General features: G+C 36.3%; 1 protein-coding gene across 2 annotated transcripts in view; it reads left to right on the top strand.

Annotated features, from left to right (window-relative positions):
* Positions 1-18,079, top strand: part of CCDC141 (coiled-coil domain containing 141) — a 97,620-nt gene that overhangs the window by 23,119 nt on the left and 56,422 nt on the right. For both annotated transcript variants that reach the window (XM_037398036.1, XM_037398037.1), the window contains exons 4-6: positions 1,629-1,737; positions 2,611-2,864; positions 10,893-11,012. In XM_037398036.1, coding sequence (XP_037253933.1) covers positions 1,629-1,737; positions 2,611-2,864; positions 10,893-11,012 — 483 coding nt within the window. The remainder of the gene's footprint in view (positions 1-1,628; positions 1,738-2,610; positions 2,865-10,892; positions 11,013-18,079) is intronic.

The raw sequence follows: 18,079 nt of genomic DNA, 5'->3' as shown, positions 1-18,079 counted from the left end.
TACCCTGTTTGCCCATTTCTCTGTATCTCTTACTCTAACTCACTGATACACAGGGAGCTAAAGCAGAGAGGGATTCCATGCACTGCAGGTGTGTGCTCTCTCTGTGTAGCCTCATATTCAAATCTCCCCACATCCCTGGAGCTTTGAAGAGTTTATTAATTCTCCCTGAATTATTAATAATTTAGTTTCTACAGCAGCCCAGTGCTACCTATAAGTTACAGAGGCAACCATTCTACTGCTAACTGTCCTAAAACCTCCAAGATCAACAATCTACTAATTATTGTGTCCTGGCAATGTGTATTATACAAAGAAATTAGTAAGAGCTGGTATAAGTATCACTGTGATAAATTCTGTACTACCAAGAGTTGACCTAGTGCAGCCTAAATCCATAAGCGGTTAGCTGAACAGGATTATATCATATAAACAAAATGCAGCAGCATAGCACAGCATAGATCGCGCCCGTTACGTATAGAAGGGAGGAAGAATTGCAATAACTATTTAAATAGGAGTTGCTCAAACTCCTTATAGAAAGGCTTTCCTTTAAATGACAGCTTGTGCTTATGGACATCTTTTTTGTACTGTGATAAAACACAAAACTTATCTCAGGAATAGTATTTAGTGAAAATCAAAACTGAAATCTCAAATATTGATACCTAATGGATTTATTTTATAGCATGCAGGTCAAGTGGAGAAAAATTGGAACAACAGAAAAGAAAAAAAAAAGCAGAGTGCTTGCTTTTCTTCTTCCTTAATTTCACCATAGGTTTCAACATCTTTGCTTATACCAAAACACAAGTTTGAACTCTACTGGTTTCTTCAATCTTGGAATGAAGCAGTATAATTTATAAAGATTGGCTAAGATGCAGAATATGTCTAAAGTGTATCTAAGCTACTCATACTTGGAATTGTTCCTGCAAAGGTGGAAGCCAAATAAACAATCCCAATCTTAGTTTTAACACTTTCAGCAGATTACCAAATTCAGTCCAGATCTCCTTAAAACATAGCATGTTTCAATATTTAAAATACGGAACCCATGGAAAAATGAGCTGTAAAAGAGTAAACTAACTTCAGTCTTCATTACAGACATGCTGTTTCCCCACTATAATTAATTACTGTGTTTTACTGCAATATTAGTTAGCTTAAATTTGCTACTCATTTCTGCCTTCACAAGATTGCTTTGAAGTTGCATCTCTGTCTATGTTGCCCTTAAATGTTTGGGGTTTTTTACTTCAATACTTTAACATTAGAAAGAAGTTCTGGGAAGGAAGAAGTTAAAGGCTTCATTCATGTTAAATGATTTTCCTGAAGGCACTGAAATTAACAGATTCTTTCCTAAGAATTTATTTTCAGTGGGTCTGAAGGCTATGTAGGAAAGCTGATACATAAAGTGACAAACTGTAATTACAGGGTATGTCAATTGAAATTTGGGTTCCTTCTGTCAATGAGAACCTCAAAAACCAGAAGATGCATAGAAGCCACAAAGCATCTGTATCTAGCAGTCACTAAAAATGCTTTTTTCCAAGAACTTACAAATTCTTATGAACTTTCGCTATAATAGAGATTATGATGGAGTTCTGCAGAAGGAAATCGTACTGTGCTTCTACCCACCCTTTGTTTTCTTAATGCAGTTTGCTGTTAAAATTGACCAAGTTGAAGATTTTGTGAAAAACACCCAGGAGTTTGACAATATTGACTCCCTGAGAAAACTCCTTCTGCAACAAGAGCATCACACAAAAGGTACAAACAGTATTCTACTCCTGATGGTTTGTGATTTTGTGCTGAATCCTTGAAGGATGATTTTACTTTTCCTGTGTGTATTTTAAAAAGATAATATTAGAACAAGTGTTCTATTTGGAAAAATATAACGGTGAAATAACTCTTTATCAGGCCTCCTGAAAGACAAGAAACTCCTGCTTTTGAACTAGGCTTGTTGCAGTGAGCTCATGGAAACTAAAGTCACTTGTTAGCTCTTGGTGACTGGAGAAGTGGAGGTAATCCGCTTCTGCATTTTCCCTAGGTGCTCCATATGAAAGATGGAGGTTTAGGGTGCTTTGCCTTGAGTTACCAGTACACGTACTCAGCTGGGAATATGAATGTTTCAGCTGTTTGCTGCCTGTTGTTGGTTGCTTCACTAGCACCTCCTTGCAAATATTCCTTTCTTACACTTTTCTTTGTGCCTACCCTGCTTCTTATTCTGGCTTGGGTCCCCTTTTTCCTTCATTCAGTACCTAAAATTTTTCCCTTTTCGTTTGAAAGACCTATAAAAATTGATTGTTGTCTGTTCAGTAGATTTTGTACTATGTGGCTTTAAAGAGCTGTAACAGACACCGGACTAGTAGGTCATTAAAGTGGTACATATATGTACGTGTCTACACTGTTATACCTTTGTAGGTTGATTTAAACGCTGTCCAAACAGAAACATCTTAGGATATGTACCTTCTAAAATAAGTATTTATAATCTGTTCATGCAATGCATTAAAATACGTTATGCTCAAAAATGCAAATATATAGGTAGTTTTAAAAATACTTATATAATAGGTAGTATTTGAAATACGTCGCTAGAATTACAAAACACATTGTTTTTTTCCCTATGAAATTCTGTTCTTACAGAGCTTTTGGAAAAGTCACTTGCACTTTTAAACAAAAGCCAAGAGCTAACTGAATTCATAGAAGAATTCAAATGTGAGGGGCCAAATGCAAATCCGGAGCTGATGCAGGGAGCCCACAGCAGCTGCTTGAAAATTGACAATCTTCTTGAAATGCTACAAGACAGGAGACGGCAACTGGACAGATTTCTTAAACATCAGCGCCAAGGACTGGAGCAGGTTCTGCAAATTTGTTTGTGGCACCAACAAGAGAACCAGGTAAGACACATAATATTAAAGGAAGTCACAGTAAAAAAATAATCTGGCAATTGTTTTACAGTAGAGACTATTAAAGAATAGGAGCTTAAATTTATATATTAGGCCAATATAACCCTGGTCCAATTCTGTTTGAGACTCTAGCTTTTGAATATTTCACTTTGTAGCTATAACATCTTCATAATTTATTTTAATGTAACTTCTCTGTCTTCAAAAACACTATTTCCATGGATCCCTCCCAGTTATCAAATGTGGTGCTTCAAACTAAACTAGATTTTAAATTGAATTCCCAGCACAAATAAACCTCTAGCCACATGAGCTATGTGTAACTGGTAATAGCAATTGCATCTGCAGCAGGCTGTTTCTGGAAAAGTCAATTAAAGGGAAGGTATGGCATAGTTAACCAGTTGGTGTGTATTGAAGATACATCATGACTTCTGACTTATGATGCAAAGTCCTTGACTTTTGTTCTTTATGTCCTTTCAGAGCTTAGGTCTTTAAATATTTAAGTCTTATGCTTTCTCTTCCTCTTTCCAGTCCTACTGGTCTTTTTCCTTTTCATTCCTCATCTCCCAGTATTCGGATCAGAAAACTTTTACCTCTTTATGCTCCACATTATCAGAGAAACTTCTGCAATTCAGACTCTCTGCCTCTTTGGATATTAACTATGCTGAGAATGAGGAACCTAAGCAAATTTAACTGCCAGAGTCTAACAAGACTAAAGCTGAATTATTTTCAGAGTTTTGTAAATAGGCAAAAATTTTGTATGGACCTATGACAGTACAGTCCTGATTGTGAAACCTCTTAAGTTTCATTCTTTGCCTCCAAAATAGTTTCCCCCTCTATCAGAGGAAAATGTTAGAAACTGTTACTGGTAGTCTATCCTGCAGGCACTAACTTTGCCTGTGAGGTTGTTTAAGATGAGAAACACCGTATTCGACAAGCACAACTCTCTAATTTTGCTTAGAGACAACAAAATTGTTGAGGTTTCCAAGGAAGCCAACAGCCTTACTTTTGGAGCATTCAATATCAGTGGCTGCCAGAAACAGAGCAAGAATCACTTATTTAATGATTATATAGAAAAAACCAAACCCAGATAAAACTAGTATGATCTTACACAAGTGTCGTAATCTCAGTAGTTACAAAATAGTAGCTGATAAAAATAATGAAAAACAGGAGCTATGGTATAGGAGGCTGTGTTAGTTTTTGTGTAAACCATTAAAAACCACCTAGTACTTGTTTAGACATTATATTATTGCTGCTGTTATGTTTCGATTTTTTTTTAGTATCACCACATAGCCATACCATAAAAGAAAGATCCTCAAAAAGAAATGTTGTTTCAATAGAATGTATTTTAATAAATATACAACAGCTACAACTGAACTTTCAGTGTCACCCTAACTCATTATATTGGAAATATGTCCTATTTAATCTAGAACAACGATCTTTTCTCTACATTAAAAAGTGTTAGATGCTACTACAATTACCTGATCATGGTAGCGTTATTCCATAGTATACAAACATAAACGAACATTCAAAATGGAAATATTTTGTAAATACCTTGCTTTTGAAGAGTAGGGGATAAATATGTGCACTCCTTTTTGGAGCCAAGCATACTTTAAAAAAAAAATAAAATTAAACCAAATAAAAATCACATTGCCTGAGATGATAAATGTCACGATTTCATAAAATTTACTGGGGAATTCTACTTATCCTCATCACATAAGGAATAAATATTTGGGAGTAACCAGCTAGAATTCACCTTCTGTTAAGGTGGGATTGAAAACACTGTGCAGGGAATTTTTGGGGTGTTTGTTTCCATCTCCTCTCAGGTAAGAGTACTTACTCACATTAGAGTAAGTACAGAAACTGTTTTCTACTGGCAAGTTTCCTGATGATCTGAAGAGAGTGACCAGTATTTAACTACCTGTTAGTTCATACCTGCATCCAGTTTGAGGCTGGTATACACACAGAGTGGCAAATTCAAAGACTTAAAAATCATGTTTATCAGAATATACTTGTTTAGTATCTGCATTGGAGTCAAACCTGGTATAATGTACAATTTGTACATTTATAGACAATTTGCATGCATCATGGACAAAAAATATATTCACATGTAAACATAAACATTGGAAAATTAACTTTTAGAGACTTCATGTAAAATTTTTCTCTGGCCTCTAACACATTATGCATATATTTCTGAGTGATGACAGAAATCAAACTCTAAGCCTCGCAGCACATCTGAAAAATAATATTCCAATCTCACATACATGAATTGAAGTCTTCCTGACATCTAATGGTGTTACACATGCAAGGACAGCATAATGAACTCCCACTGACATTTAATGGGAGTTCAGGGTATACAGAGAAAGTAAAGTACTGGAAATGAGCTCTGCTTGTGTGAAAATCTAAGAGTGGATTTTTGCTCTTTGTATTGTCTGTTTTGCTAGTCATAATTATGTAATGCAGAAGGCTGCATGATCTGTGGGTTGCTTTTTTAAAAGAAAAGGCAAGCAGCTGTAAAGTTCACTAGCTATTACCAGGTTCTGAAGAGCTAAAAATGCAGCACCTTCCTTTGATCTCTAATTGGAATGTGATGATCTGATAGTCATGATTGCAACATGTAATGTTTCTTTGTTCGTATTTTCAATGTGTGAAAGTATACTTATTTTATATTTAGAGAAGGTTATCTGACCTTCCCTTATGGAAATCTCAGCATCATATTTTCTGATACTCTCTTTCATTAATGAAAATCAGAGGTAGATTGGCCTATTTTGTGCGTAATTAGTTATCGTTGGAAGAAGATTTATGAAAGTAATTTTTCTTAATCGATCCAATCATGCATATACGAGACAATTAAAATTATTCATGCTGCTTGGTCACTTCAAGGGCAGAGATAAGAGCTGAGTAAAACTCAGGGGACAGGTGAGTACACCCACGTTTGCTACCTGGACAGATATATGGGGAACAAAGTATCTTGTTATGTCACAGTTCCCTTTTTTATTTAATTGTTATTAAAAGTAATTTAATTGACATAAAAAATCAAGAAGTACAGCTCAGTGAACCAACAGATGTCATCGTATTCCACCCCAAAAAATGCAGGACGTTCTTCTTTGCTTGTAACCTTTACGCAGAAAATTGATAGATTTATGATCTTACTTGCCTAGAGGAATTTCTGTATGGTAGGTTATGGAAAGGTTTTGTTGTTTCTTTGCTTGAAAGCAAATTTCTATTATGAAAAATGGAGATTTCATTTTAACATCTGATAACGAGGATCTGCAGATCCAAATGTGTAAATGCACATATATGAGGAGAAATCCATAGCAGCAGCTAACGTGGAGAGAATTGTCTAAACATGGACTACACCTACTGGTGGTGTGCTCTTTGTTGATTATTTTTTCCAATAGCTGTACTCAGCTAATGTTGTTACTGCTAGCAAGAATGAAAACATTGAGTTTATCTCAGTTTGGAGACAAATCTGAAGATTGTAATCTCATGCATAAAACTACCTGAATCACCAAAACGTTGTATAAGGTTCCCCTGTGAAGCTTTGACTTCATGTCTGGCTCCAGTACATTCTGCAAAGGCTTTTTTCATAAATATAAACCCCATGTTTTATATTTATATACAATGAGTGCTAAGGCATTTAGACCTACATGGATTTAAGTTATTCAAAACTCTATGGGCAGATTAGTTTAAGATTGCCTCTCTGATAGCTACTCCTGGTGCAATCACGGTGCCAGTGAGCTTAGCAGTGATTTTGCCACTGTCTTAATTATGGTCAATGCTTCTCCTTTTGTGTATTTTCAGATGTCTGATCTCCTGTTTCTCCAGACAGATGACTTAGTTCCTTTTACTACTCTTGCATATATGGGCCAACCTCACAGGATTCCCACACTTTCATCCTATGTAAAAAAAGCCCCACACCTTGAAACCAAATGAGTTTCTGATATCCTGTCAATCTCATTCCATTGTTGGTCAGTCATAATCTTTCCTAAAACTATATGTATTCTTGTTAAAGTACGCATGCACCTACATGGATTACTTGGTATTAGTATTTCACATTTGGAAATGTTTCCTTCAAAATTGAAATGATTACTCTCATTAGCTAATATTCTAAATAACTTCTGCATTTGGGAACATTGTGTAAACAAAGCCATTTCTTTAAAAAAGGAGAAAAAAAAAAAAAAAAGCACACAGTGCTTTCATCTACATAGGCAAGGAACTTCACAAATGAAAAAGACTATTCCAGTACATTGGAAAGTGCAATGCTTTTGTTGACTGGTATACATAACATTTAGTGGTGTTTGGTGTTTTTATTGTGTTTTGTTTTGGTGGGTTTCTTTTGTTGGTGTGGTTTTGTGGTTTTTGTTTTGGTTTGGTTTTTGTTTGCTTTGTTTTGGTTTGTTGTTTTTTTTTTTTTTTAAATTTCCAGGGTCTTTTTACAGTCCTTCACAAACATGGTGTAACAAGTCAGTAGCAGCCACTCTGGGACAATGCAATACTGATATTTGGTTGTTTTTCCATAAAAAAATATTTTTATAATTTCTCTTCTTTATAAGGCTGTAGTTGATTGTAGAGAAATCACTAAAGCCCAGACTTTTAACTGAAGTGCTGTATATTTCTTTAACTATGTGTCTACAGTCCCATTTTGCCCTAACTTGCTATTTATGGAATTAGACAGGGATGCTTCACTAGCAGTATTGTGAAGATGAATGCACTGAGGATTAGGGAAGGGCTTAGGCAGTATTCTCATGAGGAGACTGAAATGTCCCCAAGGTGAACCAATGTGGATCTGTGTTGTCATGCTGCCGCCTTCAGATCCTGATGATAAAAATATTGAGGTTTAAGATAGTAAAGCATCAGCCACTCAAATACAGTAATTATTGTAATGAAAAAAACCAAAACCAAACACCTGTCTGGTATTTAATGAGGTAATCTTATTGTGGATGCAGTAGAGAAATTACTTGTGGGCACCTCATCCTGCAGCTCAGTGTGTCAAACTCGGTAGCTTGGGCTGCTCAAATGCAAACGGCCTGAGGTAAGCTCAGCCTTAATTTCTGGCATCTAAGTATGTGTGTTTTAATACATGCAGGAAGAAAGGGTGTGAAAAATCATTTTTTCCTAGTGGGAATAATTTCTAGAAAGAAAAGCTTATTACTTCTTAATTTCTCTGCTGTATTTGCTCCTTCTCTCTCTAGTCTTATGTTACTGTCAGCTTGTTCCAGAGGTTTGGTGGAGCCCAGGGCAACGTATTTGTATACGAACTTTGAACTGGTGCTGCCACAACTGCCCTACCGCTGAAAATTCCCGCGGGCGGGCTCCCGGCTCTTGCAGGCGCGGGCGGGCTCCAGGCACTGGACACAGCCAGTTCCATCCAGCTTCACAACAGCCGCGCCGTAGGGCACAGCTGAGCCCCTCAGCAGAGCTGGTGTGGTGCCTCTGGTAAAACGCATTGAGGAAAAGGTAAAACACAGCGCAGACATGGGGAGGGGGAAGAATAGGAAACAATTCTGTGGTCAGTGAAGAAGGTGGGGGAGGGAGCTGCTTTAGGTGCTGGAACAGGTATTCTCCGGCAGCCCATGGAAGTTTTGGAAGAGAGCGCACCACAGCAGGCCTTTCCCTGCAGCCTGTGGAAAGGGCTGCGTCAGTGCGGGTATTTACACAGCAGCTCATGGAGGAGTCCACACTGGAGCAGTTGGGATAGCTCCCGAAGGAAGTGTGGCCAGAGAGAACCCATGCTGGAGCAGGGCATCCTGACAGAAACTACACCCCTGGGAGAGCCTGTGCTGGACTCGGGGAAAGGTGTGAGGAAGGAGTGACTAAGGGAAACTGTTAGTCAGTGAGGGAGAGTAGGTAGAGGAGGTGGGAATGAAGGAGTGAAACTGAGCCTGAAGAAAAGGGCTAGGTAAAAGGAAGGTGGCTTAGTTTTTGTCTTTATTTCTCCCCAAATGTATAATTGGCAATAAATTAATTTCATTTTCCCCAATTTGAGCCTGTTTCACCTGGGATGGTAACCGCTAAAGCAATCTCCTGGTCTTTGTCAACCCACAAGGTTTTTCATTTTTCCGTACCCTGTTCTGTGAAGAAGGAAGAGCGAAGAGGGTGGCTGGGTGGGTGGCTGGCAGCTGGCCAAGGCCAGCCCATCACAACAAGGCAAGCTAAGCTGTTGGCTTGCTGCCTCCTCCCACCTCCCATTTGTTGAAAAACATGCTTCTCCTGAATTGTCAGTCGGAAATGTGGGAAGGCAGTGGAAAACCATAAGCATAAAAACCACCTGGAGCATAATTAGTGCAAAATGAGCAGTTTAACAACCTGAGAAAAATATTGAAGAGCCTTGATTTCTGATATGGATTATTCATTGCAAGCAGAGCAGTTAATTGCTGTAAATGAATGATATAATCGTAATTTTTGAATAACAGGAGTGATTTTTAGATTTCAACCAAGCAAGGAAAACCACTGTCTCTTTGATACAGGTATATTAACCTTTCCCTTTCCCTATCGCTCCACCAAAATCACTGGAAGTAAGATTCTGTGGGTTTCTTTCTTAAAAAGCAGTTAAATATTCCCAGCTCTTGATTAAAAACTAAGTTAGCACAAATCACTCAGAGGTAGTAACTGTGGTGGAAGCTTACTTACTAAAGTCACTGTAGTAGAAGGAAACATTGCCAAGTGGTAAAGGGGTGAATACTATAACAGGGTTGAAGAATAACTACTTCTTCTGCCTAGCATTACAGAAATACTGGTTTGTTTGACTAGGCAGATACACGATACAGATAACAGTCCTAAATTACACAGAAATTTTTCTTTCTCTTTTAGCACAGTTTTCATTGTCCATTTCATTAAATTGCATTTTGGTGGACCTATAATAAATGTTCTGTGAAGATATGCTTCCAGGAAAAATGTTTCAGTGAGTACGTACACATCTGGAATATGCTCAAGAAACAACAGCTTGGTAGTAAAATAATTTGTTTACTTCCCGAGTTCAATAGAACTCTTGAAATAATATGCCCAATTTTTTATTTGTAACTGAAAATGTTTCCAACATATTTTAAAGGCTCTTTCATTTTTTGAATTGCTTAAATGCATTGAAAATAGCTTCTCTGTGAGCAGATGAAACAAAAAATTCCGTAGTGTGCTATTAAAATCTGTACTATGTAGAGTATGAAGTAGTTCTTAGTATGCCATATATGATTTATGTACAGTAGTGATCTTCCAGACTGAAATGATTGGAGGAAGTCTCCTTCATACTAATAACTCATTCTGACTACTATTTTAAAATGCAAAGTTTCATTCAGGAATTCCTGCCGTGTGCTGTTTACAAAGTGAGAGGTACCTACTGTGAATCAAGCAGAAATAAATGCAACTTGTTTTGTGCAATTTAGAAGATATACCTGTATATGGCATATGTTTGCTGTACATACTTGCTAAAGTCTACTAATATGTAATAAAGCTTATTCCACATAATGTTATTTCAGTAGCTTAACTGGGTTTTTCAAGCCAGGGATGGAGAGGTTCCATTAGGTCATAACGCTCATTTAGTCTTTTTTGGTTTGTTTGGTTTTTTTTTGGCATTCTAGCAAAAGTACTCATTTTGATAGTCTTACTGTACGCAAAGGGATATTTTTTTATTCTAGGGAAAATGTGCAATATCTTTGTGTTATGGGTTATAAGATGTGTTTATTCTGTCTGTGACTGTTGTGAAATATAACTTGGTTGTCTGGGTTTTTTTACTGTGTTAATTTATGATTTGGTCATACTTGATGAATACATTTGTGTCTATTTTGTTATATATATTCCAGAACGTGTTTGTTTTGACCACAGTCCTTTCCTTCTGCATTTATTAGCATTCAAATAATACAAATGCAAACATTTGAATAAAAGAATGATCATTAGGCCTGAAAAATGAAAATGAAAATTATGGCTTCTTTGTAGAAAACTGTTTACAGTACAGCTGTCTTGTACATGTTTAAAGAATGGACAGTCGATTCAAATTTTTCACTGACTGATTTATTTTTATTATTTATTTAGGTAATATCTTGGTATAAGAAGAACATCAGAGATTATTTTCACAAGCAAAACTTAGGCTCATCTCTATTGGAAAATGAAGAGTTACTTCAAGAGCTTGAAGAAATGGAAATAAAATTGAAAGTAAGAAATAAGAATTGATTGGTGAAGCTGTTTTTAAAAATGAGTAGCAATATGCGAAATAGGGCATTTTATATGCACATATAGGAGTATATACCTGGTATGTTCACATAGGATATATATTTCTGTATGTATAAATGATATTTCTTTCATTTTACTACTTTTAATGCAGGCCTCCATGTTTCTCTGGTTTTCTCATTTAAAACTTTAAAAACTATTGATAAGGTAAAAGAAGAGTAAACCTTGATGTTGTTCTGCTGGTTTTTCAATTTAGTGCTCAGAATAATCCTTGATGTTGTTTTGTTGGTTTTTCAATTTAGTGTTCAAGTTCCAGACTGGTAGTTTACATATTAAACCATGCTGCAAAAAATAGAGAAGCAATTTTATTAGAATATTTCCAAATTTTAATGTTTCTAAAGGATGAAAAGCCAGCCACTTCTACCATAATTTATTGTCACTGACATGTGTACATGATTGGAGGAGGTATCTGCCCATTTATTTCTTGAGAATAAAAGTAATTGAAAATATATTTTCATTGTGAATATCAGTTTCCACAGAATATGCTGTTATCTTCCCTCATAAAACCAAATGGGATTAAAGAAAATCTTGATATAAAAAAAAATAATATTTATATGGTGTAAATTACATATATTTAGAACCTTTTTTTAGATACCTCAGTTGTGGTATCATCAGGTAAGTGCTTTTGCCTGGTCAGGATTATTGCTCTCTGTATCATTTTCAAGCAATTGCATTTGGATAACCCAGATGAAAAAGCAGGCCTTTTTCATCCAAAAAACATTCCAATAAAACAAATGCATTTTTAAAGGCTATTGTGCGATAGCGACTAATATGCGTGTGATTGTTCAGTTATAGTTCTTTGTAAGCTCTGTAGTTGAATGTCACGTTTGCCTGTTTGCATAATTTACAGCTTACTGCTTCAGGGTTGTCATGTAAGCAGAATACAGTAATATTTCTGATGCTGCTGCAAGCAGCATGTCAGAAAACATACTTTCTTCACCTCGGGATCATGGAATCACAGAATCATTTAGGTTGGGAAAGACCTTCAAGATCATCAAGTCTGACTGTTAAGCCAGGACTGCCAAGTCCATCACTAAACCATGTTGCTAAGTACCACATCTATGTGTTTTTTAAACACCTCCAGGGATGGTGATTCCACCACCTCCTTGGGCAGCCTGTTCCAGTGCTCGACCAGCCTTTCAGTGAAGAAATTCTTCCTAACATCCAATCTAAACCTCCTCTGGTGCAACTTGAGGATGTTTCCTCTTGTCTTGTTGCTTGTCACCTGGGAGAAGAGACCGACCCTGACCTGCCTACAGCCACCTTGCTGGAAGTTGTAGAAAGTGATGAGGTGTCACCCCGCCCTCCCTGAGCCTCCTTTTCTCCAGACTAAACTTCAGTTCCCCCAGCCACTCCTCATAAGACTTGTGATCTAGATCCTTCACCAGCTTTGTTGCCTTTCTTTGGGTACACTCCATCACCTCAATGTCTGTTTTGAAGTGAGGGACCCAAAACTGAACACGTCATTTGAGGTGCGGCCTCACCAGATGATGACTAGGAAAAATTAAATTCTGCTGCAAAGTCTGAACAGACCTTTGGCGCAGGAAAAGCAGGACAGTGCAAGAGTAAGATGGGGAGTGTTTCCAGAGAAATAAGGACCCACAAAAGTATTTGAGATGTCCTAAAGTATTGCTGAATTTTAGAACTAGCCAAACGATCATAATCTTCTCCACATTCCACGTTGAAAGGCTATTCTTGTAATTTGCTGTCTGAATTGGAAATGATGCTGCAAGTGCAGAAAGGAGAAAAGTATGCATTTTCATTTTGTATAATAAACTTTTTCATGGTTGAGCATCCATAAACTAATTTACAGCGATAATACTTATTACAGTTTCATCTAGCAATTCTTCTCCCATACGTTACGTAAAAGGTCATTCATATCATCTTACTGAATTGCTTTTTTCTTCTTAAAGTCATTTAAAAGTTATTAGCATTAAAATTTTTGCTTACGTATCCATGTAAATTATGATTTAGAGCATCTTACCTTTAGCCTTCTGCGATTTCTTACTAGCAGCATGGGTTTTTTTCAGGCTTGTGCTGGAGATTTTTGAAGGCAGAAAATGTTCAAGATTTACTTAAAGCCACAATAATTTTACTTCATCAGTTTTAATACTCTTGAAAAATACTTGATTGATTAAGGAACCTCGAAAGAGCTCATTTCCCTCGGCCAAATGGCATAGTGAAAGCAAGACTACTGAGAGGAGAAGTAAGGATAGTTACATGAGCTAAGGAGTCACATTGAGTATAGGCATGCACAATACAATGTGTCTTTAATAGGTCAGAGGAATTCACATGCATTTCTTGACAAAATGAATAGTCGAGGTATTAGCAGGCCTTGTGTTCCCTTCAGGACTGACTGACAGATTGTGTGCATTTAACATGTAGAAGGCTGAAGGACAGAAAAAACTGACAAAGATTTTTTCCACTGAATTTGTGTGTGCTGTTGATGGAAAGTGTAGGCTTTTTATGTGTAGAAACTTTTCCTTACAAATAGATAGCTGACATTAAAATTGTTGCTAGCTATTTTATAGAAAATTGAACCAAGTAATGATCAAAATGGGATAGCGAATGAGTCTAACTACATTTAATACCCTTAAAGAGAATGCAAGGTTGTAACATTCATGGAATATTTTAAAATATAAATTATTATAATGAATTGTTTTTTTGAGCTTGTGTGAAAAGTTAAGAAAAGAAACTTTCCTCAGTATGAATGAGGCAGAGTTTAACTTGTGCTTTAAGATCATGTGAAAGCTGCTGTTGGGCACCCTGTACCAAACAGATGTATGAGTGTTGTTACAGTGAAATTCTCTTACAGGAAATCATTTCAAAGTTGAGCTATTTTCTTAGAATTTAGCCTTGACTCCTATAATTATAATTTACACATTATGATGCACTAAAACAATTCAGAACACTTTTGGTTTTCTGTATCTGCTTCTTAGCTAACTATAGACAATTTCCTTTCCTGTTACATTTAAATATGCATCTTTCATTCTTGCATAAAATATTATTTTTAATTATTATACAAATAGCTTATGACAACAAAATGAGGATGCACGTATTCAGCTGCATTCTTTTGCCTCTTTTTGGTTAATTATTATTAGTCCAAGTTAAAAGCTCCCAGCTGCAGTGTTGTTTTCTAATTCTCATTAACATCTATATGTTTAAATTTAAGTGAAATTTTGGTTGGAATCTGACCATGGAATGCATTTGGTACCAGTCATTCCAGCTGCAAGTATTGGAAGGTGATGACACTGTGGTGCTGATACAACTGGATGTCAGGGTCTACACATTCATAAATAGCCAATTAAACTGTGTGTGTGGAGAGACATCCTTACTATTTTTTCCCAAGATAAATTCTTCAGGTAAAAAGGAACAAATATAGTGCAGCAGACTGTAATTACCCTCAAAATCCTCATTCTTTCTGATAATTACTTAGGACAGAGAAACAAAGACAGGATTTTATGAAAGGGGAATTGTGCATTAAGTAATACAGTGCAGGGTTTCAGTTAATTAAAAGTACAGGCTGAAGATTATTGCATCCACATCTCAGAAGTGGTCATTATTTTAATTTGTATGCAAAATAAAACAAAAATTCCAGAAAGATTTTGCTATAGCTGTTTATCAGTAATAGAAAAAATAAAAAATATTGGGAAAAATTGCTTTTATTGTGCTCCAGATTAATCTCTGTATTTCACTATTACACTGGAAGTGTCCAGTTCAGATCCTCAAGGAATACTTGTATGGGTTTGGGTGGTTTTTTTTTTCTTGCGTGCTTTCTTGGGAATTGGTGCAATGTCACTGTAGGATACTCTAAAACAACAGTATTTTTTACTAGCATACAGGGAAATAATAGTTCGCAGCATTTGGTCATTTGATCTTCAGGTGCTTCTTTGTGGAAGAGGTGAACTGGAGAAAAATCTCTGAGAAGGGTTTTCCTAAGGGCTCCCCTATGGAAGCAAAGGAGGGGTCAGTATGAGTGAGCCAGATTTTCATCTTTGTAGCAAATAGTGCAGATGTATTGAAGTATAACCAGAACACAGTTGTCAATGGAATCCTGGGGTTCTGACATATCTTTCTTTTTCAAAATGAAACAAAGCTAAACTTGTTGAAATATATGGAATTACCTTTCTTACCAAACTACTTAGAATCAGGTTGAAAAATGTTAACACTGTTGAATTATTTTATGCTGGCTTTTGGGGCTTTTTTCTTTTTTTTTTTCCTTGTGTGTGTGTGTGTTTTAATTGGTAATAGTGTAATAAAAGTTAAAAGCAAAAGCAGATTTAATGTGAAAAAGCTGAAGGCGGCATTAATGCAGATCTATAGATTTTTCTAGCTGCTTAGGTCTTCTGTGGCAGAAAGGTAAAGAATAGTCGCCCCAGTGGAAGAATGACTTACAAACTCAGCAGAATTGTCATAATTTTCCTTTCCCTATTATTAGATTTTCAAGATGAAGTATATGTTGCATTGCACAGAAATAGGATGCTGATCAAATAAGTCTGTAATCTGAGACATTTCTACTACTTCAGTGAAGGTGTTAGCAGTTCTTTTATGCTTCTTAGTGTGACATCTTTTTAAAATTTTTCTTCCTCAGAAAGCTTACTTAGTACCTAAATAAGCTTTAATTTTTTTTAAATCAGTTTTAATGTAATGAAAATTTGCTTGTCCCATTTATCATATAAAATTTGCATCTTTTTTTCCCTCAACTTAGCTAAAATATTTGTCTCTGTTATAACTTGCAGCAGTTAGTACCACAGACTAATCCAAACAGAAAGGTTCATCTCTTAATATACATTGGTAGTAATTTTTTAGAAGGTTAAAGGTATTTTTATATAATAAACAATATTGAGACTGCTGCATTGCTATGTATCAACATTACATCAGGTATCATATTCCTTATTCCCATGGGTTTGTTGATATTTTTAAATTACTTTTGTTACCCATGTCAATACTCTGTGTTTCAGTTTGAGTTCATATGCTGTGAAGCTGCAGGAATGAATCCAAAGTTCAAGGCAAGAACATACAGTCATGGTCTGAATGTATGTTTTCCGTTTTGATGTGTGTTTTTCACTGTCCTGTGAATAGTGCTGGAACTTTTTCCTGAACTGTTCAATTTAATCTAGAACGAAACAAGGAAATTAATCCTTTCCATTGGAATCGCCACATACCATTTCAGCTTGGTTATGTTGGTCAGTGGGTATGTTGGGAATTGTAGAAGGTGTCTCACTTGTTAGTTGTTCGTCCAGATCTAGTCCATACCAATAGGGAGGGAGAGATAACTGCATCTGGTGGAAGGGTTTTTATGAAACAAGTTGCTGATCTTTTTGAAAAAGTGTTTTTCCCGTACCATTTTTGTTGCAGTAGTAGACGATGCCAGAAAAGAAATGCAGTGAACTACACAGACCAAAATAGGTCTATTCCTGCTGATTGTACTTCACAGAAGGATAAAGCAGCATGGTGGGACACTGTGAGGGAATTAGAATTGTTGCTGGTTTTGTGAAAGATCTGAGAATAACCAGATTACTTCCTTTGGGAAAACTTCCAAAAGAGCATCTTCCATTAGCAGTAATTTCACTGAAAAGAAACAACAAATGTGAAGCTAATGTTGTTTAAGCATACTGAAAATAAAAGAACCTACCCTGTAGTCTTATTGCACCATATGAACACTTCAGAGTGTTTTAAGGGAAAAAAAAATCTGTTGTTTTAAAATATTTTTCTGATTTACCAGACATTTAGTAAAAATCTGTGGAAGGATATGCTAAATTAATTTCAGAAAGGTTCTTCTCTTATTCCTTCCATTACCAGAAAAATTGGAGGAAATATGCTACCTAAGACGTGGGAAATCGCAGTATAGTATCAGATGCTCCTTTTGTTTTGAAGAGCATAATGTGGCACAAATTTTAAGTGTTGACAGGCACAGCAGGGATAAAGTACACTATGCAATAGTTTTACTGATTTATAGTTTTTTCTATAAAAACACAGCAAAACCAAAGAAGCAACAAAACACCGAAGCAGTAGTTGCAAGACAGAAAGAGATGAAATGGTGGGGTTTTTCTTGATTCTTAAAGCTCTGTTCCGTTTGGGATATCTTGTCTGATACACCTTTTGGTACCTCTTTAATAACCTAAAGATAGTGGGACTGAATAGCGTTTATAACAAGTAAAAAAGAATAAGGAGAAAAGTTTTGTCATGAAGGTTTTGTCTCTAAATTTGATAGATAAATTGGGTCAGTACACTAGAAGCACAAGTCAGTTCAGTATGAATAGTTGAAAAAAGAAACAGGAGTCAAATAGACAATCAGTTCTGATCAGCTAAATAGTCTTCTGAGTGGTGCAATGTAGACAAAATAGCTGTATGCAAACTTGTACGGATTCCATTCCAACTGAATCCATTTTAAAGCACCTTAATTTTTAAGCACCTAGCTCAATTAAGTGTCAGTAATGTTTCTGACTGTGGCTTGAAATTCTGAAGTGTGATCTTCCCTTTTAAAGCAGCTTTTCTACCTGTCACTGCCACTAGAGAAGCTCATGGTCAAAAAAGGCAGAGATGTGCTTTGCATGGACTTGTGTTTTTGTGTAGCAAATCAGGGAAGATGCACATTGGAGAGTGTGAAGGATGATAGCACACCTCACTGTAAGGGAGAGTAATTTGATTTAATTGATGTCCAGCTTTCAGCAGAATTTGTCTCACTGGAAGCCGGTATTATCTAGGCAATGTTTTAATTTGTTCCTGGTTAAATCGTTTGACTTAAGGGACTGTGTGTCATGGGAGTATGGTCTTACCCCGTAGAAGTTTCTTGTCTTTATCTTATCCAGAACACTTTTTCCCAGCAGACACACTCCTACTTCTGTCTCTGAAGCTGTGGAATGCCACTGCTGAAAACTCTGTCACTAAAAATGTAATTTGCTTAGAAATCCCTCCTAGTAGAAATACTGTTTTAAGTGATGATAAAACGATACATGTTTTCCAGTATTTACATTGTTACTGTGCAGGTA

Source organism: Falco rusticolus, chromosome 8 (genome assembly GCF_015220075.1).
Source record: "Falco rusticolus isolate bFalRus1 chromosome 8, bFalRus1.pri, whole genome shotgun sequence".
NCBI lineage: Eukaryota > Metazoa > Chordata > Aves > Falconiformes > Falconidae > Falco > Falco rusticolus.
The sequence above is the reverse complement of the archived record's forward strand: the minus strand, read 5'-3'. Positions and strand labels throughout refer to the sequence as shown.